The sequence below is a fragment of the Rutilus rutilus genome (genome assembly GCF_951802725.1).
Source record: "Rutilus rutilus genome assembly, chromosome: 17".
NCBI classification, from domain to species: Eukaryota; Metazoa; Chordata; class Actinopteri; order Cypriniformes; family Leuciscidae; genus Rutilus; species Rutilus rutilus.
The window spans coordinates 6,789,700-6,817,154 of NC_140230.1; the positions used below are offsets into that span (position 1 = coordinate 6,789,700).

At 41.2% G+C, this 27,455-nt stretch overlaps 1 protein-coding gene across 3 annotated transcripts; it reads left to right on the forward strand.

The window, feature by feature from the left end:
• Positions 1–10,224: 10,224 nt before the first annotated feature.
• Positions 10,225–27,119, forward strand: slc52a3-2b (solute carrier family 52 member 3-2b). 3 transcript variants are annotated; one of them, XM_084384672.1, is made up of 4 exons: positions 10,225–10,336; positions 22,898–23,965; positions 25,937–26,060; positions 26,336–27,108. In XM_084384672.1, exons 2-4 carry the CDS (start codon positions 22,944–22,946, stop codon positions 26,546–26,548), a joined length of 1,359 nt encoding a protein of 452 aa, XP_084240798.1. In that variant the 5' UTR covers positions 10,225–10,336; positions 22,898–22,943; the 3' UTR covers positions 26,549–27,108. The 3 variants fall into 3 exon arrangements, with proteins under 3 accessions (XP_084240798.1, XP_084240797.1, XP_084240799.1); XM_084384671.1 differs by lacking the exon at positions 10,225–10,336 and adding an exon at positions 20,602–20,861; XM_084384673.1 differs by lacking the exon at positions 10,225–10,336 and adding an exon at positions 20,604–20,989 and having other exon boundaries at positions 26,336–27,119.
• Positions 27,120–27,455: the final 336 nt, after the last annotated feature.

Sequence of the window (27,455 nt, forward strand, 5' to 3'; positions counted from 1 at the left end):
CTATGAGAGAGAGAGACAGTGCACGACAGGCTGCACACTTCCCTTTCTGTGTTCGCGGTGACCGTTCGCTTCAGCACCAAGGAGAGCAGTCCCCTGAAAGAGCTTACATGGGTGGAGCGCGTCTTTTTAAAGATGTCACTCTACCTGTGTGTTTCTGGATGTTTGTTCCATGTTCCATGTTTGTCTCTTATCCTGCCGACTACGCCAAATTGTAGTGGCAAACAATGTTACATCACTGAATAATAGACAAACGTGCAAATTGTCTTTAAAGATTATTTATTCCCTTACAAGGAAAGGTCAGCAATTATACAGTCATACAGAGTGGCTGCAGAGTGTGACAGTGAATGGAGGACATCCTTCCTCCTTTATAGTTGTGACTCCCTCTATGTCATCAGAGTGAACTAACGCATTGTTGCATCCTCCTTTTTCTATAGTTGTTACTTCCTCTATGTTATCAGAGTGGCTAAATGAACAACATGTCCCATAATTAACACATTGTTGCATCCAACTACCCTTGAGTAAAGGCCCTTTGTCTCAGTCATACATTAGTCACACATTTCTCATTGTCCAGTCATGTTTTCTAAGATTATATGCTTTAAAGGTTATGCAAACATATAAAACATATTACATTTCTTCCATAGGTTGTTACCTGGGATCGCGGGATGGTCATGAACGCAGCATCGTGTGTCTGGGCATTGAACATGCTGAAGCAGCATTCCTGGATGAGTCATGTACCCATTGTGAGAAGGTGACCATCTCAGGAGCTTCGGTCTAGACTCTCGTTCCTGCAAAGGGGCAGAGTCCCTGCGCCTCTGCCACGATCTAACCTTCCTCAGAGGTTTGCTTCAGGCAGTGGTGCGGGTGACCTGAGGATTACGGTGAGCGCGCTTCCTTCGGGGAACCAACCCCCTAGGAACCTTCTTCCGTCCCACACTCCGCAGCCAGTAGAGCCGCCGATGGAACGTGCTGGACCATCCACGAGGTGTGTACCAGTCGTTTCCTTCGGCGCTCCCCACGATGAACAGACGTTGGTCGTTGCATTGGAGGGTGGGTCAGACTTCTCTGTGGATGACGATTCGGCACCTATCACTGCCAGAAACCGTCCCGGTGGCTCCTCCTCCCTCAACACCCTTGATGGCGGGGTGGCTAAGGGGTACACGCGTATCCCACCAGTGGAGCGGCCCATTGCAATGCAGCTCTGCCCTAACTCCACTTGGCGCGGAGAGCCGTGTCTCCCTTCCTGGGCCTGTAAGTACTCGTCGGAGTTAACCGACTAGGCTTACAAAGCCTGTGGGGAAGCCGCCTCTGCCATACACGCTATGACGTTGTTGCAGGTCCATCAGGCCAAGGCACTGAAGGACCTGCAAGAGGGTGGTCACGATCCCAAAGTTCTTCATGAACTTCGTGCCGCGACGGACCTTGCACTTTGTGCGACGAAGGTGACCGTGCGGTCGGTGGGTCGTGCGATGTCCACTATGGTGGTCCAGGAACGCCATCTCTGGCTGTGTCTGGCTGACATGAGGGAGACCGACAAAGTCAGGTTCCTTAACTCCCCCATGTCCCAGACCGGCCTCTTCAGCGATGCGGTCGAGAACTTCGCCTAGCAGTTCTCGGCTGTACAAAAGCAGACTGAGGCAATTAAACACATCCTGCCGCGACGGTCAGCTGCTGCCTCCACCCCATCACCTGCGCCCCTCAGTCTGCTCATCGCCAGGGGCATCCTCCTGCATCTGCTCTTGCTCCCGTGCCGCAGCAGAAGCCTCCACCTAAGCGGCGCCGAGGATCCAGTTGCAAAGCCAGGGGTAAGCGGCCCTAGGACAGGCGACCCGGAGATGGATGGGACTGCTCTCCAGGAGATGGTTACCGCACCGTTCCCTCCCCCGGAAGAGGGCCAGGTAGAAAATCTTTTGTTCCCTTTTATTTGTGTTCACAAATCTTGGACCTGCGAGTTTTGAATCGGAGTCTCCACAAGCTACCGTTCAAAATGCTAACGCCGTCCCTGAGATTGGTTTGCAGCGATCGACCTAAAGGATGCGTACTTTCATGTCTCGATTCTCCCTCGACACAGGCCGTTTCTGCACTTTGCGTTCGAGGGTCGAGCATATCAGTACAGGGTCTTGTCCTTCAGGCTGTCCCTGTCTCCCCGTGTCTTCACGAAAGTCACGGAGGGGGGCCTTGTTCCCATGAGAGAACAGGGCGTTCGCATCCTCAACTATCTTGACGACTGACTCATACTAGCACACTCTCGAGATCAGTTATGCGAACACAGGGACCTCATGCTCAGGCACCTCAGCCAGTTGGGTCTTCAGGTCAACTGGGAAAAGAGCAAACTCTCCCCTGTGCAGAGGATCTCTTTTCTCGGTATGGAGTTGGATTCGGTCACACAGACAGCGCGCCTCACAGAGGAACGCGCTCGGTCGGTGCTGAACTGCCTGAATACATTCAAAGGCAGGACAGCGGTCCCACTGAAATTCTTTCAGAGGCTACTGGGGCATATGGCAGCGGCAGCATCAGTAACACCGCTCGGGCTGCTCCATATGAGACCGCTTCAGCACTGGCTTCATGGCCAAGTCCAGAGATGAGCGTGGCATCACGGCACTCACCAGGTGATAATCACACCGGCGCGCCGCCAGACCTTCAGTCTGTGGTCAGACCCCTCATTTCTGCAGACAGGAACAGGTGTCCAGGTATGCTGTGGTGTTCACAGATGCCTCTGCCACTGGCTAGGGTGCCACATACAACGGGTATGCAGTGTCAGGGGTGTGGATGGGCCCCCAACTGCATTGGCACATCAACTGCCTCGAGTTGCTAGCAGTACGTCTCGCTCTGAGCCGCTTAAAACCTGTTTGCCTCCTCAGGGACCGGCCCCGGGGCCTCTGCAAATATGCATTTCCCCCAGTGAGCCTACTTGCACAGACCCAGTGCAAAGTCAGGAAGGACGACGAGCAGGTCTATCTGGTGGCTCCCTATTGGCCCACCCGGACCTGGTTCCCCGAACTCATGCTCCTCGTGACAGTCCCTCCCTGGCCCATTCCTCGGAGGAAGGACCTTCTGACTCAGAGACGGGGCACCCTATGGCTACCGCGTCTGGACCTCTGGAAACTCCATGTGTGGTCCCTGGACAGGACACAAAGGTTCTAGGTGACTTACCCCCAGAGGTACTTAACACCATCACTTCAGCGCAGGCGCCGTCTATGAGATGTGCGTACGCCTTGAAGTGAAACCTGTTCGTCGAGTGGTGTTCTTCTCGCCGAGAGGACCCCCCGAAGATGTTCGATAGGGTGCATGCTTTCCTTCTTGCAGCAAGGGTTGGAACGAAGGCTTTCTCCCTCCACCCTCAAAGTACATGCTGCCACTATTTCAGCATATCACGACCACATAGATGGCAAAACAGTAGAAAAGCACGACCAGGTCGTCAGGTTCCTTAGGGAGGCGAGACGGTTAAACCCTCCTCGATCCCCCTCCATACCCTCTTGGGACCTTTCCCTGGTGCTCCAAGTACTCCAGGATGCTCCCTTTGAGCCTTTGCAATCAGCAGAGTTAAAGCTTCTCTCCATGAAGACTTTGCTGCTGGTTGCACTGGCCTCTATCAAGAGGGTAGGGGACCTCCAGGTATTTTCAGTCGACGAATCGTGCCTAGAGTTCAGGCCGGGTGACAACCATGTTGTTCAGAGACCGGCCGGTCTCCTTCCGTGTTCTCACCCTAAATGGGTAGAAGCACTGAAGGTGCTTTCACACCTGCCTCATTTAGTTCGGTTGAATCGCACTAGAGTTCGTTTGGGCAGGTGTGAATGCGACAATCGCCTGACTACAAAATACAGATTACCCAACATCTCAGATTAACCTGACATCACTAGCTTCCGTTATTATTAGCACAACACGCTAGTAATTCGCTAGCCTGTTAAGTTATTTTTTATTTATTTATTTTTCTTGCGCGCCTTTGAGTTCATAAAAAGCCCAGGTGAGTAAGAATCAGTCAACAAACACGGTGAGTAATGTCTTGTCCTGTTATTGTCACCTGCACTTCATGCCACATGTTTTGCATAGCCTTCTCTGTCGGCAATATAGGATTTATATGTGATAAATGCAAGGAGACAGTTAGGCTGACGGAGAAGATTTCAGAACTAGAGACACACATCCAAACTTTAATTGAGGATAGTAAGAGTGCTAGAGCTTTAGGTACTATTTTGGATGCGCCTAGCATGAACTCTTTACATGATGCGGTTCCGGCTGAGTTAGTGCCTGCGCAGCAAGGCAAATGGGTGACAGTGAGGGATCGCTCTAGTCGCGGATCAAAAAACCACTCTTCCGTTCCGATTACCATAACAAATCGATTTGTCCCGCTCAGTGAAACACCCACTGAGAATTCTGTTGATTGTGCCCTAGTTACTGGCGATTCTATCACACGGAACGTGAAAATAGAGACACCAGCCACCATAGTCACATGTTTGCCGGGAGCCAGAGCGCCTGACATCAAAGCAAATTTAAAAGTGCTGGCTAATGCTACTCGTAAATTCTCTAAGATCATTATTCACGTCGGCACTAATGATGTTCGACTCCGCCAGTCGGAGATCACCAAAATTAATATTAAAGAGGTGTGTGAACTCGCAAGTACGATGTCAAGCACTGTAATTTGCTCTGGCCCCTCTTCCTGTTCATAGGAGTGATGAAATAGTTAGTAGATTGTGTTCATTCAATGGCTGGTTGTTGAGGTGGTGTCCGCGTAATAACATAGAATTCATAGACAATTGGAAAAGTTTTTGGGGCAGACCTGACCTGTTGAAAAGAGATGGTATTCATCCCTCCTGGGATGGTGCTGCTCTTCTCTCTAGTAATTTGGCTCATAGTCTTAGAGATAAAAAATGACAAATTGGGCACCAGGTCAGGAAGCAGACAGACTGGCTTAACCGACTGTCTGCTAGCGGCCTCGCGTAACCAAGGTCAGATAAATCCCATCACATAAAGCCTCTTTCACCTAGATATCATCATATAGAGACTGTGTCTGTTCCCCGAATTTGGAAATCCAAAAAACGTCCAAACCCATCTAAGGTTAAAATTTTTATTGATGTTCAACAAATAAAAAACTGATATAATACAGACGAGCAAATGCTAAAGCTTGGGTTGCTGAATATTCGATCGCTTAGTCCAAAAGCACTCATTGTTAATGATATGATTTCAGATAATAACCTAGATGTGCTATGTTTGACAGAAACCTGGCTAAAACCAAACGATTACATTACTTTAAATAAGTCCACCCCGCAAGATTACTGTTATAAACATGAACCTCGTCTGAAACGCAAAGGGGGAGGTGTTGCTGTGATTTATAATAATATTTTCAAAACCACTAAGAAGTCTAGTTTTAAATATACTTCTTTTGAAGTGTTGGTGCTTAATGTAAAAATATATAGTGCAAACGATAAATCACGTTTGAGATTTGTGCTGGCTACTGTATACAGGCCACCAGGGAACCATAAAGATTTTATCAAAGAATTTGCAGACTTTCTATCAGAATTAATATTGACTGCAGATAAAGTACTAATTGTTGGTGATTTTAATATACACATAGCTAATGAAAAAGATGCATTGGGATTGGCATTTAAAGACATTGTAAACTCAATTGGAGTTAGACAACACGTGTCAGGACCTACTCATTCTCGTAATCATACTCTAGATCTAATATTATCACATGGAATAGATGTTGATGCCGTTGAAATTCTGCAGCAGAGCGATGACATCTCAGATCATTATCTAGTCTCATGTAAATTACATTTAGCCAAGACTGCAAAGCCGACTCCGTGTTATAAATATGTTAGACCTATCACTTCTGCCACTAAAGATTGCTTTATCAATAATCTTCCTAATCAGTTTCATCATCTCAGCATCCCAGATAGCTTAGAAGAACTTGATATTGCAACAGAAACTTTTAACTCTCTCTTTTCCAGCACTTTAGACACAGTTGCTCCGTTGCGCTAAAAGAAGATTAAAGAAAATAGTCCCAACGGCGTGGGACAATGAGCACACTCAGGCACTTAAGAGAGCAGTCCGAAAAATGGAGCGCAACTGGAAGAAAACAAAACTAGAGGTATTTCGGATTTCATGGAAGGAGAGCTCGATTACTTACAGAGAGGCTTTAAAAGCTGCTAGATCTGCTTATTTTTCAACCCTATTAGAAGAAAATAAACATAATCCTAGGTATTTATTTGAAACAGTGGCTAAACTAACTAAAAAGAAGGCTTCAAGCCCAGAAGTTTCCAAGCAACACAGCAGTAATGACTTTATGAACTTCTTCACTTATAAGATTGATAATATCAGGGACAAAATTATAACTATGCCACCGTCTACTACAGTATCGCATCAGGCAGTGCATTTTAGTCTCCCTGAGGAAAATTTTGATTAATTTATTGCTATAGGAGAGGAAGAATTTTGCAAACTCGTTAATTCATCTAAATCGACAACATGTATATTAGACCCTATACCGACTAAGCTACTGAAAGAGATGCTTCCAGAGGTCATAGATCCTCTTCTTACTATCATTAATTCATCTTTGTCTCTAGGATACGTACCAAAAACCTTTAAGCTGGCTATGATTAAACCGCTTGTTAAAAAACCGCAAAAATGTAAATCTGTAAATCCTACAGAATTAGTCAATTACAGGCCGATCTCGAATCTGCCTTTTCTGTCAAAGATATTAGAAAAAACAGTACCCTCACAACTGTGTTCCTTTCTTGAAAGAAATGATATCTGCGAGGATTTTCAGTCCGGATTTAGACCATACCATAGTACCGAGACAGCTCTCGTTAGAGTCACAAATGATTTGCTCTTATCATCCGATCGTGGTTGTATCTCTCTATTAATGTTACTTGATCTTAGTGCTGCATTTGACAACATTGACCACAAGATTCTTTTAAATAGACTCAAACATTATGTTGGCATTAGTGGAATTGCATTAGCATGGTTTAAATCATACTTATCTGACCGTTATCAGTTTGTAGCAGTAAATGAAGAGATGTCTTATCGATCACAAGTTCAGTATGGTGTACCACAAGGCTCAGTACTAGGACCGTTGCTGTTCACTCTGTACATGCTACCCTTAGGAGATATCATTAGGAAACATGGAATTAGCTTCCACTGTTATGCTGACGATACTCAGCTGTATATTTCTTCAAAACCTAACGAAACTTACCAATTCACAAAATTAACAGAATGCATAGCTGATATAAAAAAATGGATGACTAGTAATTTCCTACTTCTAAATTCTGAAAAAACAGAGATTCAAATTATTGGACAAAAAACTTCCTCACGTAATAACCTAGAATACTGTCTAACACTTGATGGCTGCTCTGTTAAGTCTTCGTCGTCGGTTAGGAACCTGGGTGTGCTCTTTGATACCAATCTTTCATTTGAAAGTCACGTGTCTAGTATCTGTAAAACCGCATTTTTCCATCTTAAAAATATATCTAAATTACGCCATATGCTCTCATTGACAAATGCGGAACAATTAGTTAATGCGTTCATGACATCAAGGTTAGATTATTGTAATGCTCTACTGGGTGGTTGCCCTGCACGCTTAATAAACAAACTACAGCTAGTTCAAAACGCAGCAGCTCGAGTTCTTACCAGAACCAGGAAGTATGACCATATTAGCCCGGTTCTGTCAACACTGCACTGGCTCCCTATTAAACATTGCATACATTTTCACAAAAAATTTCGCAATTTCGAACACTTCCCATAAATCCTGATGTACTCGTTACATCATAAGAAGAATGGCATCTACGCTAATTTTAGTGTCTTTGTTTATCCTGAGGTTTTCCCACAGCCTGCCGGATCCAGATCTGACGAAGGACCTTCGCCTGGACCCGATGACAACGCAGTGTTGAAGTGCCAACTAGTCTCTCCCTATGGAAGATCCCTTTACTACTCCAGATAAAGCGTTGTCGGGAAAATTGCCGAAGTGACAAAATAAAATTCTATATCAAAATTTATGAGACCAGTACTTTGTTTAGGCTTGGTTTGTAGGGAATTACAAACCTGCGCACATATATTCAAACGCACATAACTATAGAACCAATTCTTAATGCGCATGTGAACGCCATCAGCGTTTATCACAGGTTCGCGTTTAAAGTCTGTGTAGAGAGAATGGTGTCGTCTTAGCGGCCCCTAATTTAATAACAAATGATCGTTGCGACGGAAGCGAATCAATCAAAACTAACTTTAGCTGAAAAATAACTTCTACAAAACAATCTCTGTTACCTTAAATTATACGCTTATCTCTGTAAAGCTGCTTTCAAACAACCTACATTGTTAAAAGCGCTATATAAATGAAGATGACTTGACTTGACTTGACTTGACTTGAAAAATACTACAAAGTAAAATTTTCGCCCTTGGTCCGGACCAAATGAGCCGAACTACAGATGTGAACTCCTATCGTCCTTCCAGGCAAGAAGGGGCAAGAGGCTTGCACAGGGCGCTGGATGGGGTCAGCAGCTGTGGCCCTTTGGTAGGGATTCCTATTCGTCAGTCTCAACGTTGCGTCGACCGACCGACTGAAGAGGAACGTCTAGGTTACATATGGTAACCCTTGTTCCCTCAAGCCAGCTTATTGGCTCGGCTCCTCAGCAAAAAACTGAAATGCAATCGCACCTGCTGCTCATTATATACACGCACTCCGTGGCTGAACAGCTGATGCAAATGATTGCACGCCAATGTACATTGGCTCGTTTAGTTTCACTCGAAGTAGATTGGCCTCTCTAGCGAGATTCCTATTCGTCGGTCTCGACATGGCGTCTCTGTTCCCTCCTTCAGGGAACGAGGGTTACCATATGTAACCTAGACGTTTCCTTTATCTTTACTGAATCCATTAATAGCTGCTGTCTGTTTGAAAGATTGCTAATGTTCCTGTCTAGTTCAGTACATTATTTAAAGTGAACCATTTTAATGCATTTAAAGACATTGTAATATTTACGCACCAAAGTTATGCACTAATTCTGCTGTGTCTGACACAAGGCTGTTCTAGGTTTTTGGGAATTGTTTCTTCTGAACTTATCTTCTCTAGCCTCAACATTCCTTGTGTGCTAACATACTCCAAACACTGCAGGCTATTGATTTCTACTTGATACCATTCAAGGGTATTAAAAATGCTGACAACTCTCGCTGTGAGGCCTTGGAAAAGCCAATCTGAACAAGTGACCATGGAGCTGGACTCTTGGCAGAGGTGAAGATAGAAATTAAGTTCACTGCCAGAACACATCAGTGTAAAGGAACTTTCCATGTACCAACAGAATAATTAAAAGAAATCAACATACCGTACACTTTTGAGAAATAAAGTTAAAGGTGACATGAAACAGAAGTTGCGATAGTATTTTCTTCCCTATTGTGAAATTTATTTGGCTTTTCAAACAAGAACAAATGTAGGGCAGGCTTGATTTTGTCCATTGGGAATTAATTGGATGGTTGTGGATTGCTATAGGTGGATCTCATGTGAGGTTACCCCACCCTCATCATCAGAGAAGAGAAGAGATGTCGCTGCAAGAGGGAGGGGAAGTTATTTTCATTCAAGATTATGGATTGAAAAAAATAAACGTAAAAATCATTTACAATAAATACTGCACTATTCAATAAAAGGGGGTCAATTTTGATTTCATGGTAAATTTGAAATGATGAAAAAAGTTTTTCAAGAACCTTCAATCTAACAGCCTTTCATAAACAATGACCACTTCCATCAGGCTCCAAATACACCATTAAAATATAATTTGACTGATACTAAGTTCCAAGTCTTCATATGTCATACAATAGCATTGAACAGACTGAACGTTTGCTCACTGAAAACCATTTCCTCTGCCAAAGTTCTCAGATCTCATTTGTGATGGTGTTCAGATTTAAAAATGGCCAATTATCACATGATGCAGGGTTTGATATTATTGAGCTACAGTAGATGCCTTCAGGTGATATGATATACAGTAGAGCACACAAGCTATATAGACTAGTTTTTGGTCCAAGACATGGTTACTATGATGAACTGCTATTGTATTAAAAAGATTTGCAAGAAGGATTGACAGAAAGTCATATGGGTTTGGAATGACATGAAGGTGAGTAAATGACAGGATTTTCATATTGAGTGAATTGTTTCTTCAAGCTAAATTTCCTTTTGTCATTGTGAAATCTGTGTTGAACAAAAAGCGCTCAGTCCTGCCTCTTGAAATGAAGCGTCTAACACACTCCCTCCTGCTTTACTCTCGTCTCACTCTCATCTGATAGCAGCAATTCAACTCTTCCCTTCATCCAGAGCATTGACTCTCACTGTCTAATAGATTGAAGAATACAGCAATTAAAATAACGGGTGAGTGTACGCTGTCAGGAATGATTTCATCCTCCATAGTCTGCATTGACGTGACATGTTTTGCATTAATTATTTTCTGTTGTAGAAAAGCTCTTTGCAGATTTCTGTGGCTTATTCACTTACCAGATGCTTTGTAGAGAAACAATGTCAAGTTATTTAATTATTTTTATTCAGTTACTTGGAAATCATTCAGACAAATCTACATAATTGCTAAAAAAAAATTCACTTAAATGTTCAGGTCAGCATGTTGGTAAAGACTGCAGTCTTCAACGTATCATTTGTGGGAACATTTTCTCAAGTATTGAGAAAAATCAAGTATTATTTATCTCTTGAAATGTACAGTAGTGGCAAAAAGTGATGTCCGGTCTAGGAAAATGTACATCTTCATGCTCTCTTTAAATATTGTTAAAAATGTGTTAAAAAGATTTTGTAAGCATATTGTGTAGTTGTGTTTGGAGTCGATTGTTTTATTTGTGATAACGCAATGAAATTGTGCGGCATCATTTTTGTCCTGGTTGTTATACAAAGAAATTATGAACATGCAAAACAAGAGAGAACCAACAAAATATTAATAACTGATTATGTTGTAGTCAATGTATGCTTTTTCCTGTGAGCTTTTTGTTTTTCTATAAAAAAAATTACATAGTAAAATAATTATTTGGCCTTTTTTGCCAAATAATGTTGTCAGATCAATACCTTAACCAAGTTTAGTGTTTTGTTCCTTCCTCATATTTAAAAAATATATATATATAAAATATTTCCCTCATATTTTGATGGTTAAATTGAACTTGTAGGGCCATTAAAAACTAATTTCCCTCCAGACATCACTTTTAGCCACTATTGTACTTTTTACAGCTGTGATCTTTATTTACGTGTATTCATTCACTTTTATATAGTTATATAGAATAAAGTTACAAATATGAAAATAAGGCAGAAGCAAAGCGAGGAAATTATATTAAAAATAGTGCTACCATACCAGACTAGTGCAAAATGCTAAAGGATAGTTAGCTTTCTATAGAAAAGCTTTCTGTCCTCCGAATGAATAATATAACATTTATGAGTTATCCTCAAGAGTAACAGAGCACCAGTCAGTGATCAGTGCAGTTCTACTCTAACATAATTGTTTCATAAACTTTAGAATGACAGCCAAGCCTTTTCTTTTCCCTTTGGTATTTTTGTTTCCAAATGCCAGGAGTTTCTCAGAGCTTCTAAATAATATTGGGCTTCCCATGTGTGTAGGTTCCCACTGTGTGACAATAAAGGCTTTCAGGATCTCATTAAGCTTCATACAATAAGTGAACTGTATTTAAAGCCTCACTTGGCACTTGACTTGAGTAACATGATGACAAGAGCCAGTTTAAACCACAGCATACAGCAATCAACATAACTATCAAAAATAATGAAATATGTAGTTTAAAAGACATATAAAGAGCTCTTATGTGTACAGTTAGTGTGTTTATTATTGTAATGACAGGAGCAGACGATTTTAGATTAGAAGTTGACAGATATTGAGTGACAAGATTTTGATATTGTGAAATGAAATTTCACCAGAAATTGAATTCCACCAGAGATGTGTTATTTCTTTATTTTAGAAGTGCTTTAAGAAGGCATCGATTTTTAAACTACATTGATTTTTCACCACTGTTATCTCAAAGGTGTCAGTATTCAAGCCAGTACTCGGACACTCTTTAAAGTTTTATGATCCTGGGATATATCCTGTAAAGTATCAGTCTGACCATACATATTTAGATCTGTAATGATACAACATGATGATACATCTAAAAAAAAAAAAAAAAAAAAAACCATCAGCATTTAATGGAATGGCTTTTGTTGTACAAATGACATAAAAATCTTATTTTAATGCAGCTGTATTTCAACAAGAATGAGAAAAATTATCACATATTTACACACATTTATAAAAAATTTGAGATGTTGCAATTTGTCTTTCACTGAGAACTAAGAAAAAATTAGTTAGTAATGGTGCAGGCAGTGACCGTGTGCCCTTGAGAAAGAAGTATTACACTTCAGCATACTTTTGAAAAGTGTATTTATTATGGAGATTGCAGTTTAAATAAACATGTTTAAATTTTTATTTAATGCAATTAGCTGAACTTAAAATTGCTTTTTTGCTTTATATGTAATTTCATAGTTCTGTTGTCTTTGAATTATGGTTCAAAGCATTAATGGTAAACTAAAATATACTTTAATGTAATAATCCTTTATATCATGCAATTAAATATAGTTGTAATTACACATTTGTAATGGTGAAGTTGGAATTTAGTATCAACTTTAAAGGTAACAAAAAATAAAACACTACAGTTAATTAATCAGGTACTTTAAGTAATTTAGTATGTTAGTCAACACATCAAAACACATGTACTTTAAATCATGACAAAAGATTATTGATTTTAAAATGTGTAGCCTATAGTTAAATTACACCTTTTTTCCCCCCAGTGTTTTAAGAAACAGCAATGAATTTGAAGTAGCCTACACTACAAGTGCACATTACAATTCAATTTACATTACAAGTGCAATTGACCTTTCGCCGGCCCCTCCCCCAAAACGGCCATTGTCCAATCACACATCATAGCAACCGTTACTATGTGAGCAGGTCCGACAAACATTCTCCGCCCACGGCGTTTGTAAATATGTGGAATAAAGCCTTGTTTATACTTTCGCCTGGCTCCGCAGCGCGAGTCTCCGCAGACTGCGCCCGCACCTCCCCAAACGGACGAGGCGTTTATACTTGATGCGCTCGCCGTTGTACTATTCTTTGAAACGACAGGGGGCGACTCGAGTAATTGTCCTCTAAACCATCAGGAATCAGCAGTGAGAAGAAGAAAGCTATATACACGTGACTGTGTTTATTTTAGTACACCGCCACCAACACCACAAAAATAATCGTGTAAAACCCAGTAAACCCTGAGATTATTACTCGTGACAATAAAACAAAATATATGGATATAAGAATGTGTATAAAACATAACTAAATTAACTATCTCTTACATATTTTCTAATTTCACTAAACATTTCATTAAGTTTCGTGAACATTTTTATTAAACATGGACCTTTATGTTCATTAAAAATACTTTGTATGCTATTGTATGCTCATTTTTTAAATGTAAGCAATTCATTTAGACGTGCAAACTGGGTGCCGGTGTGGTGAGTAGGGTTGGGCGGTATTACGGTAATATCGGATACCGCGGGATCTTAAAATAGCACCGGTATCAGTTTCAATACCGTCATTACCGGCACTTATATAGCCTATAATATATATTATTTATTTATTGCCTAAAAAATGCTTATGTGTGGTTGCAGTTTGGCAATATTTCTGGTTCCAACCGAATGAGAAGAGAGAGGCGGTAAATACTGACAAGGCAATTTGTAAATTGTGCAATAAAAAGGTGACCGCGAGAGATGTAAACACCTCTAACGTCGCATCTCCGAAACAACCGCCCACTCACTGCTGCCAGGATACATAAGCGCATTAAGTTTCGTATTTGTTAAAATATTATAATGTTATTTTTTCCATCTTTGTTGATTATGAAAAGTGAACAGCACAAATAAGATGGGATGCATCGAGTCAGACGATTTGACCACTTCAATAAATTTAGTTTTGTAAAAGGCCTCTTTAAAACGAATTTCGTTTTGTATAAATTGTATCTAAATTTTTATAAAATTTTCATCAACCAATTGCCTGGATTTAATATAATCATGACATGATGGGCATGCCGCTGTCACTTGCATTGAAATCTCATAAAAAAGGCTATGCCTCACAGACATGACAAATAAATAAAGCTTGAAATTTCTTTAAACGAAACAATTAAAAACGAAAGAAATAGGCAACTCACTGATTAGACTAAGTAATCCATGATGTGCATTTCTCTCGTTCATACAGAGATGCGATCGTCAATTTCATTAAACGAAACAATTCAAAACGAAAAGAAATATAGTCTGATTAATCAATGGTGTGCATTTCTCTCTATAGCGTTCACTACAGAGATGGCGATCGTCAATTTCTTTAAACGAAACAATTCAAAACGAAAGAAATAGGCTACTCACTGATTAGGCTAAGTAATCCACGATGTGCATTTCTCTCTAGGCGCGTTCATACGGAGATGCGATCGTCAATTTCAGTAAACGAAACCATTCAAAACGAAAAGAAATATAGTCTGATTAATCAATGGTGTGCATTTCTCTCTAGGCGCGTTCATACGGAGATGGCGATCGTCAGTTTCTTTAAACGAAACAATTCAAAACGAAAGAAATAGGCTACTCACTGATTAGGCTAAGTAATCCACGATGTGCATTTCTCTTTAGGCGCGTTCATACGGAGATGCGATCGTCAATTTCAGTAAACGAAACCATTCAAAACGAAAATAAATAGACTAGCCTACTCTCTGTAATCCATGATGTGCATATGTCTCTCTATAGCGTTCAGATGCCGATCGTCAATTTCTTTAAACGAAACAATTCAAAACGAAAAGAAAAAGGCCACTCTCTGATTGTGTAATGATGTGCATTTCTCTCTATAGGCGCGTTCACTACAGAGATGGCGATCGTCAACTTCCATCTTTGCAGAAAAGTTTTATTAATAAAAATCAATGGACACGCGTCACCGGATTACAAAGGCACTTCTTGCTTGTTGCACGCACACAGATATTATGTTGAATAATGGTGGGCTCGGCTCATAATAACAGTTAATGCCGTCGGCCTGACTCAGACACAACGTGCAGGGGTTGGGCTTGATTTTTTTGTTGTTGTTTTTTTGCCCGATCTGGCATTCAGTTTCTGAACGGTGTAGGCACAAGCCAACAGTTTGGTGACGCCGTCTGAGCCCATTATGTCATAATTTTTAATTAGTCACGGTAATACCGTATACCCCGGTAAAATAGGGAGGCGGTTTGACGGTTTCAAAATTTGAATACCGCCCAAGCCTAGTGGTGAGAAGTTCGAGCTCGGCCAGATTCGGCTCGAAGTCGTTCATCTTCGGATGCGGCGCCGCGCTCGTTGTTACAAAAAATGTCGCGCACACCGCCAGGCGAAATTGGGTCTTGCGAACCCAACGCGCACGACCGCCCACACCGCATTGACGTCATTTTTGCCGCGCGCACCATCACGCTCGTGCGGACGCGTCGAGTATAAACCAGGCTTAAGGCGGCGTTCACATATCGCGCCTAAAAACGCATAGAAAACGCTAGGCGCGCCACGTTCTCCTTTTTCCAAAGCACTCGGGTGGTTGCGCTCCAGAGGCGTCTGTCGTTGCTAAGCTTGGTTCTTGTCACGTGACCTGCGGTGCGCTTGCGGCATTCTGAAAAGTTGAGATGTTTTTATCTCGATGCGGCGCGGACGCGCTTGGAAAAAACGAGCGCGTCGCACCGCGACCGCGTCGCTTCCATTATGAGCGCGCATACCGCGCGCCTACATTTGAAATAACGAACTTGCGCGCGCAAAAGACACGATATGTGAATAGGCCCTAAGGGCTGCCAGTGCCTCGGACAAAAAACATGAATATCAGTCACGTGACCTCTTACGTCATCCACTCTTTTTCCAGTTTACTGCCGCCATCTTGAGTACCTACCGAGTACTGTCTATGGTACTGACAAACCTATTATCTCAAGTCTTGTTAGAAAAAAAAAAAAAAAACTATTCTTGAAACATTATTTGAATTCTTTAAAAAAATGTATTGTATGGAATAGAATAAGTTAGCTCCTGCAGCAGGTGCATTAGCAGAGCAGGTAGCATAAAGCTACATGACACAATTTAATTGATTAATATTACACTTTTACTTTTAACTCACTTTAAAACACCATCGAGTATTTGTATCATATTCCGGTCGCGGTTTAAAATGGTTTCAAGTCAAAAAAATATTTTGAAATATGTTATATTTAACATTTTATATGAAGCTATGGCCTATCCTTACCTAGTCTCGCGTAGCCAGACCTTCAGACTGACGGCTGAAGGTCTGGAATTCATAGCAGCTTTCTTTGGCCAAGGCCCGCACATAAGGCCGTTTGACCGACATGTCAAACAACCAATTACAGTTCGTTTCGTTCAGCGTCACGTTTCGTTGCGTGGAAATGTCCCCACAACAACAGATCGGGGTGCAACCATAGACTGCAACAAGTCAGTCAGCATAGAAAATCAAAGAAGGAGAAGAAAACAAGCAGTAAGTCATTGATCTGTTTGTGCACGTATAACAACAATTGCGTCTGCATTACCACATCTGATCAAAACACCGAGTAAATCAGTAGGAAACGCAATTACACGTCTGCGCTTTGTTTCCAGGCGGACCGAATATAAACGCGACACTCGCGCCCCCCGGAAATCCGATAAAATTCAACCAATCAGATGACGACTTCGACATTCCTGAAGTGTTTCCAGTTAAGTGTACCATATGCATCAGACGTTTAGCCAACGTTCCGTGGGCGTGACGTCTGAGGCTGAGACTAATCCTTACCTAGCATGCATACTCTGTAAACATTCTTTATTCATATGAAAATACCCCAATCGCACGAAAATCACACACAAATCACATATACTTCAAACCGTGCATTTATTAGCTTCTTGTTTCAGGTGAAGAAATGTTACTTTAGCTTTGTTATCACGGATGTCAGAATGAGGAAGTCATGCAGGACCGCAGTCAGAACAGAAGCCTGATTTTTTTTTTTTTTTAAACCACTTCAGCGGAAATCCCACCCTGAAGCTGATTCTAAAGTTTTCATTGGTCATATCAATCACTGTACTGATTGCCTACACCAAACACTGATTACCATTGGACTAATAGCCCTGGCGGATACTGTATTGCATGTATTTGAACACAAATAAACCGGAGAAGACGTGAATGAATGCTTTTTGAGTGATGATTTCTATTCAAAATAACGAACGTTACAGATTTATGTTATGTTACATTTATGTTATATTTATGTTACCGTGTTGTGAAAGCATAGCTAGCTAGTTCCTTTGCAACTGACATATCGATCTTGCCGAATCAGATACTCAAGATGGCGGCAGACAAGTTTTAGAAGGGAGTGACGTCAGTGAGGAGACGTTGGTGACATCATCTGATATTCATGTTATTCATTTAAGCCATTAGTGGACAAATCGCCCCTTTATATTAATTGAATTACTTAAATAGGCTATATAGCCTACAGGATAATGAGCGTTTACGTAATATAGCCGCACTCAAGCGCACGACCGCAGGCATAAAGCTTGCCACAAAGAACCGGTAAAAGTAATTTGGGGTCAGTAAGAAATTAAGAAAAGTCATAGGCAAGGATGCATTCAATTGATCAAAAGTGACAGTATAGACATTTATAACGTTAGAAAAGCTTTCTATTTCAGAAAACTCTGAAACTTTCTATTCATCAAAGAATCCTGAAAAAAAAAAAAAAAAAAAAGTTTTCTACATTGATAACAATCAGAAATATTTATTGAGCAGTAAATCAGCGTATTATTCCCTCAGGTAGGTTGCACGTTTTCTTGCGTGGGTGGATGTTGGAATCAATAATCACGTTGTTTGCATTCGCCTAAACTGATTTGCCGAAATCAAAATGCTGACATTGAAAGTCCCGATCGGAGCGGTAAATCAAACAATGATTTGTCCCTAAATAATAATATATATTATATCATAATATATTATATATTATTATTATTGATAGGATGATAACAGGTGTCGTGATCAGCACTGCTGCTTTATCAGTCAGTGGTTAGATCAGCTTTGCAGTAAAAAAAAAAAAACAGGACAAGAGAGATATAAATTATGCATTATTATGCCCAAAATACGGGACATTTGGCAACCCTAACGTTAGTTTTTCCCTTCCCCAAGAACAAAGCACATAACGTTAGAACTGGAACAAAAAAAATTAAATCAAATTTGCTAATAAAAATGAGCAAAATATAGCTAACAGCTCAGATAACTGCGATTGTCTGCAACAAATCAGAGAAAATCAAGACAGAAGAAGAGGTCTACGATGCCTACGGATGTTGGTTGATCACAAACTCCCAAGATGCCGTTTGCAAGTGTGTTTATGTCGATTGCGTGGGTATTAGAATTTTTTTTGCGATTGTCATGGGGTTTCTCAGATTTCGCTTGAGATCGGTAAGCATTATAGCCTCGATAGTAGTCGTGTCTCCTTCATTGCGTATTTTTATATTTTGAATATATCCCTCCACTGCATACTGTAACCCCTTTTGCCTCGATCTGGAGGATATCGCGGAGGTATTGCTCCAAAAAAGGTCACTGACACGCACGGGAATACCTCTTCCCGTCATGGCAATCTGTCGTGCTGGTTGTGTTTGACCATTTGTTTGTCGGACGTAGCAACAGTAACTAAGGGGGGCGTGGCTCGGCGAAAGGCTAATTAAGTCAGAGGCTGTGTCCAAATTCAGGGTCTACATCCTTCGGAGTACTCATTTGAAGGATGTTACGTCACAGCGCCGCGACAAAGGCTGTCCAAATTCGTAGGATCCTTCAAATGCGGCCCACAAATACGTCCTCCTTTTCCCCGAATTGGAAGGATGGGTGTGGTGGATCCAGGGGGGCATGGATTTCTATTATTTTGAAGGTACCCCCGGGCGCCGCCATTGGCTAGCGGACCCCCACCTGCTGTTAGCATCCCATTGACTCCCATTCATTTTGGCGTCACTTTGACAGCGAATAACTTCACATCTGAGGCGTTTAAAGACTCCATTTGTCCATTATTTATTTCTAAAGAAACACGAAAATGTATAAAAGGCTTCATTACCTTGTAGCTTACGTTATGGCCCCGTAGAAGCAGTTTTTGTAAAAATAGGCTAACGATTGCGTCATAGCCACGCGACTCTCTGTCGCACAGTAGGAAATTACCGTATGGACAGGAGGAGAAGCTCGCGGGCAATCGGGAGGACGTGGAGACAAAATGACAAAGTAATTAATCAGAACACCTACTAAAAGTTTCTCCTGCTCCTATCTCATGGACAGCTCCTACTCACACTCTCCGTCTCTGCAAGTCTCGGAAGGGAATGATTCAGATTTCTCTTGGCACAGCTACTAGAAGACAGACGGTTTGCCCACGTCACATCTACGTAGTCAAGCTCAGTTTGAGTCTGCGCAGTACGCTCGACCCCCAGGAAGTAAGAGTTTCTAATTGGCTTCACTTTGTCTCCGTTGAATCCAATGGGGTCGCTGTGTCCATTTCTTTTACTGTCTATGGGTGGATCCTTTCCCGTCCTACCTATCCCATAATTCTTTTCGGCAGAGCGTAATGGCGGACGAAGCGAGCGGTAGCGGAGTGGGAGAGGAGTATGCTTTTCGATGTAAGTTTTTTAAAAACTGGCTTTTCAAAAAAATATTGTTTTATTTCTTCCAAAAGAATTAAAATGAGGAGAATAACTCTTTGTTTGTCCATTTTCCCGCTTCTTGCTTAGCGCTGTCACGGTTGCTAGGCGACAGGATATGAGCAACGGGTAAGGGAGGGAACTGAAAGAAGGGTAGGCTCATAGATATCATATATAAACGCTAGATGTCTTATGGCGCAGTCACTTCCGGCATCATCGTTCGGCCATCTTGTCACAGTGCTCTGTGCATTAAGGTGAATGATCAGCACGCACACAAATCCTCTTATCTCGCTGAAATCTTGACGGATTTACAAACGGTTTGGTTTCTTACAAACGTTATTAACGTGGCTATAATTCCGAATGCTTGAACATGTATGTTATAATTTTTCATATGTATGCAGTGTATGTATGCAGTGTCATAACTACATCTCTGACGTTTATAACAAACCAAACCGTTTGAAAATCGGTAGAAAAATGAGCAAGTTATGGTTATTTTAAAGTACATGCACCATTGAAGTAGTGAGCGAGTACACTGTGGCAAGATGGCCGCCACGTGCGGACGTCGACCTCCATTGGCCAGCAGTGCGCACGAGACATCTAGCCTTTATATATGATATCTATGGGTAGGCTGTCCAAATTCACAAACACCGACTTCCGGGTTTTGCGGTCGTCGGAGGACCCCTCCTCCTTCAACCGGGTAGGAAGGATCCTCAGGAGGATGCAGACCCTGAATTTGGACACAGCCAGAGAGACGGGCTCTGATTAAGTGCACTTCTTTTTCTCAAGGGTTGTGTGGCTTTGTCATGCTGAGGCACTCAAATTATAAATGTGTTCCTCCCAAATGATACATGTTATAATAAAAGATTGTGAGTTGCTCTTGTATGGGGTTTAACCCGTATTTAGTAAAAACACTTTTAATTGTTGGTAGAGTGAGTTTACAGCAAGGGTTAAATAATCGTTTCAATGTCAGTTCAGCCTCTGTCATGTAATAAGATACACTTCCTGTTTCCGATCGACGTCAAGGTTGTTATGAGAGAGAGAGAGAGAGGGAGGGAGAGAGGGAGGAGTTAGTTGCATCATGCTTACTTGTCTTCTTTCCCTGTTCTCTCCGTCGGTCAGTTGAGCACATGGTCTTGAATGTTTGCCCACTGGGATAAAGGACCCCAAGTTCACACAGCTCGCGCATGCGCGGTCTTATTCCCATCAGGTGAGTTAATATCAGAGTAAGAGAGAGAGAGAGAGCCAAGGAGAAGGAGCGAGAAAAACAGAGTTTAAACTCACGCTGAAGGCTGTTCAAACTGCTGCTAGAATGTACTGAAACCTCAGGAGAATCAGGTGGGATGTATGTGTGTATCTTTGTGTTTAAACATGAGTGTGTTTTTGGTAAACCAATGAACCAGAAAAAGATTCAAGGGCATTGGAGAGTTCATTGCCACTGGTATGAACACAAACTGGTTATTGTGAATATGGTTAATTGATTATACAATCAGGTAGAAGGAACCGGTTATGTCATAAAGCAAGAAAGGTGATCACAGTGAATAATACAGAAGTGATTACAGGAACTGTTGGTGTAGTATTATGTGTAGTGAGTGAGTTTATAAGTAATCTGTGTTGCTGTTTGGCTTTAGACTGAGTTTGACTGAGACTGTCATGTGACAGTCTCTGATGCAAACTGTGATTTCCTTAACCCTTTACAATAAGGTTCATTAGTTAACATAAACTAACAATGAACTGCACCTATACAGCATTTATTAATCTTTGTTAATATTAATTTCAACATTTACTAATACTTTATTAAAATCTTGTTAACATTAGTTAATGCACTGTGAACTAGCATGAACTAACAATGAACAGCTGTATTTTTTATTAACTAACGTTTATTGTCTAATCTTGCTCACTTTCCAGCAGTTTAGATCCAGCCCTAATTAATATCTCACCAAGAGGAGAATTTGCATAAGACCGTTCACACACACACACACACAGCCGCATACCATATGCCACACACACTCTCCATAGACCACATGCTGATTGTTACAATGCAGTCACCTCTCTTGTCAGAAAACAGTTCAAATGTCAGTACTTTGAACTTTATATACTGTAGAAAGACTGGTATTGTTTTGTTTTTAGTGAAGTGCTGTTACTTTTGACCTACACAAGTAGAATTCTTTTTTTTTTTATCTATACCAGATATCAACTGTTTTTCAGCCCAAGACCTCTTAGTAAAAATTAAGAGACTGTGAAGGGACCCCGCTGTTGCATATTATAAAAAATTATGTTTTAACATACTTAGCCTTTAAAAGCCATCCAAATTACTTGTCATATACATGTACATTAGATTTTTGTATTTCTTCTTATAATGTGGGAAGGAAAATGAGTTTAGCTTCATATCTAAATTTGGTTACATTTAACTAAATATTGCATTTTTTGTTAAACCTAAAGGGATAGTTCACCCTAAAATGAGAGTGCACGTCATACGGAGAAGCCCAACAGCCAAGGTCAAGAATTTAGTTAAATAATACATTTAAGTAACAATAATACATTAAAATCTTATACCTCCCAGGGCACTTGGAATATATGACACTGGATCATTCTGTGATACTTTTGCGTCTTTTAAAAACAAAAAATCCTTGATTCTGGTCGCTATTTACTGCTATTATATGATCAAGCCCATAAAAGAAAGAAGGGTGTATGGTACGGCATTAGAACAACACCAGGGTGAGTAAATGATGACTTAATTTTCATTTTAGGGTGAACTATCCCTTTACGTCAATGCAGGGCTCGACAATAAGGACTGCTGATGAATGACTACTCTTTCGCATCTTCTTGCACTTGAACGGACAAATACACACACGATAATGTCAAAATGCTCGTCTTGGTGAGCATCCTCGTAAACACGGTTGGTTATATCTTAAGTGAATGTAAACAGTTGAGGAAGAAAAAGCATGTGTCAGTATACTGGAGTCTTGAAGTGACAGCAGCCTAATATTCCTGCTGCTGTCTGTGTCATTAATGTTAAACACCTGAACCAGCTAATCAAGGTCTTCCGAATCGCTTACTGTGTCTCATTTTAAAGGCTGCGTCCTCTGGGGGTCTGGAGGTATTTCAGTAACCATTATAAAATTGACCGTTATTCCTAGTGAAGCATAAGTTGTTGCAATTTATTTATGACTTCTGACATCAAAACGGTGCTTGAAATGTGGCTATTGTAAAACTAATCACTTTACCTGTACTCCCATCTTTCAGATAACCTTTAAAAACCAGTTGCCTTTTGGACATCAGTGCCTTCATCATGTCACTGTTCACACATGTTTTGGCGTGCCTTTTTGGCATTGGATCATGGGTGGCTATTAACGGGATGTGGGTGGAGCTACCTCTGATTGTCAATGACATTCCTGAGGGTTGGCTCCTGCCCTCCTATCTCACAATAATTATCCAGATGGCCAACATTGGCCCTCTCTTCATCACGCTCATGCACCGCTTCAGACCGGGCGTGCTGGACGAGCGGCCCGTTATCTACACGATTGTGACGGTCGGTGTGGTGGCCACTTCACTCCTGGCTTTCCTCTGGAACCGCACGCTTACTATTGGAGTTGGCGAACATAGTGCTGCCTTACTGTCCCTTAGCTTCCTACTGTCTGTTGTGGACTGCACCTCATCCGTCACCTTTTTACCCTTCATGATGCGTCTGCAGCCTCGGTACCTCACCACCTACTTCATTGGAGAAGGTCTGAGTGGTCTGGTCCCAGCGCTGGTGGCTCTTATCCAAGGTGTAGGGGTAGTCCACTGTAAAAATGCAAGTGCTAACGCAATGGAGAACTCATCCTCGGGCTTCGATGGAGAACTAGAGGCACAGTACCAGCCGGCCAACTTCTCCGCTCAGGTTTTCTTCCTTTTTCTCAGTGCGATGATGATGGTGTGCCTGGGCGCTTTCCTGTTACTCAATTTCCACCCAGCTGTGGAACGGGAACACAAGAGCAAAGGTTATATTGATGATTCTCAGCGGGTGGAGAAGATTGATATAAGTCAATCCCCGAACAGTGAAACTCCAGAACAGACACCCATGCTGGATTTTCCAGAAGGCCCAGTGATAAAGCGACACAGCTCGTTTGGAAAAGGAACCTACAGCAGAACAGAGCTGGTATTCATTTTTGTAGTTCTGGCCTGGGTCAATGCATTGACCAATGCAGTCCTGCCCTCAGTCCAGTCATACTCATGTTTGCCGTATGGAAATCAAGCCTATCATCTTGCAACCACTTTGTCCTCAGTTGCGAATCCAGTGGCATGCTTCATTGCCATGTTTGTCCCAATCAGGTGAGGAAAAATAATTAACTTTGATTATAAAGTCAATATTCTCTTCCTGGAGCTCAAACAGTAGAGCATGGTGCGAGCAACCCCAAGATCATGAGTTTGACTCCTAGGGGATACATGCAATAATGCAGTGTAGCCTGATCTTTACCATAATATAATTATTCATCACAGTAAGAAACACAATCACTCTATAGTAAATCTGTCTGAAATTAGAGATGCTACTAATTACAATTGAAGCCATAACCTATTTTTCACATCGTCACTTAAAAGACTTAAATTAAATTTGGAAAATGTTAAACTCAAAATGTTAAACTCACATCAGTCTCTTTGATAACTGGCAAGTTTTGCTGACTTTTACTCTCGCTTACTAAAAAATCTAAAACCTTATTTTATTCTTCCCGGCATGTGCCTGAGCATCAAACTTTTCACCTGCGACATCTTATTTTCATTAATACTTTGAGAATCACACTCAAAATTTCAATCTCTTAATATAATACCAACCAGTATTTAAATCTATGAATTGCCTTTGAACGCTGATGAGTCACTGATTCACTGATTTATATGCTAGACGACATTATAAACACAGTATAGATCTAAAGTCTGGAGGATCACTTGCATCAGTGACTACGTTTACATGCAGCCAATAACCCGTTCAAAACCGGGATATTAGCAATAACCCGGTCGCGCACGGCCATGTAAACACCGGCAAAAACCCGGATATGCTCATATCCCGGTTTTTAAAAACCCGGATATTACCCCTGGGGTACCCCATTTCTAACCCGAATATTTGGTCATGTAAACGCGTATCGGCATATCCCCATCAAAAGGAACATTGATTTGTGTTCTGCGCATGTTCTATTCGCAAGGAATCTTGGTCTTTTGAGTAGAGACGGCGCATACAAAAACCCGCTTGCAGTATACCGGAAGTAAACAAGAAGTAGAGGTAAACATGGCGAGACGCAGCACAGCAACACACTTTTGGAGCGAGAAGGAAAGCGCAAACAAAGGCGATCGCTATCTGCCCCGAACTATTCATTATCCGGGTGCTGCTGCTGTTGTTGTTGTCTTTGGATACAGGAAGAAGAATCGGAAATGACGCATATTTGTCCGTACGTCCTGACGCTAACCGTGCGTCGCCGTTTACATCGGGATATTCCCAACTGATTACAAATTCCATATACAGGAGTAACTCTCTCTGCTCACGCATGTAAACGGGTTATTCCGAATGTTTCAGAAACCCAAATAGTGACCCTAACCCGACCATAACCCGGATATTGGCAGCATGTAAACGTAGTCATTGTTATATATCATCATTTTGCCCAGCCCTAAAAATTGCTCTGTGGTAAAGCACTAAGGGTATGTTTACACGACAATGATGACGTAACTCGTAACTAAATACGAAAAAACACACGGATACGCAAAAACGACTAAAAATGCTGTGTGCAAAAACTGTATCGTTTTCAAAAACTTTCAAAAAGGCCGCTCTCTTCACTAAGTCTGCGTTCCACTCCCAATTTTTATGCCCTTTACTCGCTAAATCCCAATTTATACTTTTGCGTCGAACTCACGGCGTCGCTACGTCGTAGGCTGTGTGTATCACGCGTAGCCCACGGCGTACCCTGACGTGAATCTCTCCAAAAATGTAACACCGCGTCAATTCTTTGCGGACCGCAAGCGCTGTGATTGGTCTGCTAGATCCCCTCCCTCGGGTTTCACATGCTCCCTCTGCATGTGTAATTGCACGTCAACGACGCAGAAGTATAAATGAAAACCAACGCAGCATTTACTACTGATCACAGATCTGTACATCACTCATAAGCTGTGCATAAAAATAATAATCGCAATAAGAGATTTCATGTTAATTGCGATTAATCGTGCAGCCCTAAAATTCAACTATTCTATTTCCAAGAAATGTTTGACTGGCTGACATGCTTTTATTATACAAATTCATCCAACTACGTAACTATGTCCAAGGTCTCTGGTGCTGATGGCGGTTCTGACAGTGACGGGCACAGGGTTTGGAGCGTATCTAATGGCCATGGCAGCACTAAGCCCTTGCCCTCTGCTGATCGATCATGACCTCGGAGCAGCGCTCATTGTAAGGTTCTCACACACACATGCACACCATTGGTGGTAGTTGTTCCATGTTTAGACCTGTAGATGTGACTGTAAAGTAAATTTACTGGCACTGGCATTTACCTTGTTTAAAGGAGTTCAAAAGGGCATCTAATTGTATGTCAGAACTCTTACAACATTTGTTAGAAATGCATCATGGACACTACAGTGCACAGTACTACATATTTCAGCATAAATGTAATGTGAGGGCAACAGCATCACATAATCTCTATTTTCGCTTTCTCCCTTGATCTTTAGGTCATAACCTGGGTCATATTTGTCCTCACTCTGTCCTATGTGAAGGTGATTATTGGAGTGATCCTGCGAGATGAAGGCCACAGCGCCCTCGTGTGGTGTGGAGCTGTGGTGCAGCTGGGCTCTATGTTAGGTGCCCTGACAATGTTCCCTTTAGTCAGTGTTTATGGACTTTTCCAGTCAGGACATCCCTGTAATACCAAGTGTCCTCAATAAAAGCAAGCATTATTCTGATGGATTCAGAGTAAAGTGAATCAATGCCACACAAGGCTGAATAATACACAAATGTTTGGCCACACACATTTTTCAGTTATACCCTATTGTCTATTTTTTTTTACATTTACAAATCCCAGCTACTGTATTGTTCCAACAACTATCTTTCCTTTTAGTTGTCATTTGGTTCATAGTACTGTTACATCATGACAAAACAAGCTTTATAATCTGCTGTAATATCTGGCACTCGCTTACAGTTACAGTTTAACTTGTCAGTTACTGCATTTTTGTTATATTTAAATGTTATACTTGATATGTGGTATTTTAATATCTCATTGAAGTCTGAGGTCATGTTTTTTTTAAAGAATTGGAGAATATTTATGATTTTAAGACATGTAAGGCCTTGACAATCTTTTTTTCTTTTTTTACAAGACTTTAGTTTCGGAAAAAAATAAATCTTTGTTCTCTAAGAATTATGTAAATTGTGTTGTGGTTATTTCTGTGAAATATTTTATATTTGTTTAACTGATATAAGTCTGTCACATTATTAAAACTTAAATCATAGAAAACCATCATGTTATCAACTTATCTGGTATATTTTAGTACAGAGGTTCTCAAACTGGTAAACCTCAGAGTATGTGAAATTTTGATAGGCATGTATGAAAATATTTATTATTAAGGAAAAGCGAGCCTAAATACATATACCATATCATATCAGCAAATGTGACATGAATGTCCATTTCCATAAATCATCTCTTGATATAGCTCTTATTATATTACATTTTCTCCAAAAGAAGCTTTATATAGACTAGTGATAATGGCCCATAAACAAACAAACAAACAAATTTTGGACAAAAACACTCACAAACAAAAAAACAGCTGGCTATATATGTTATTTTATTATTTATAG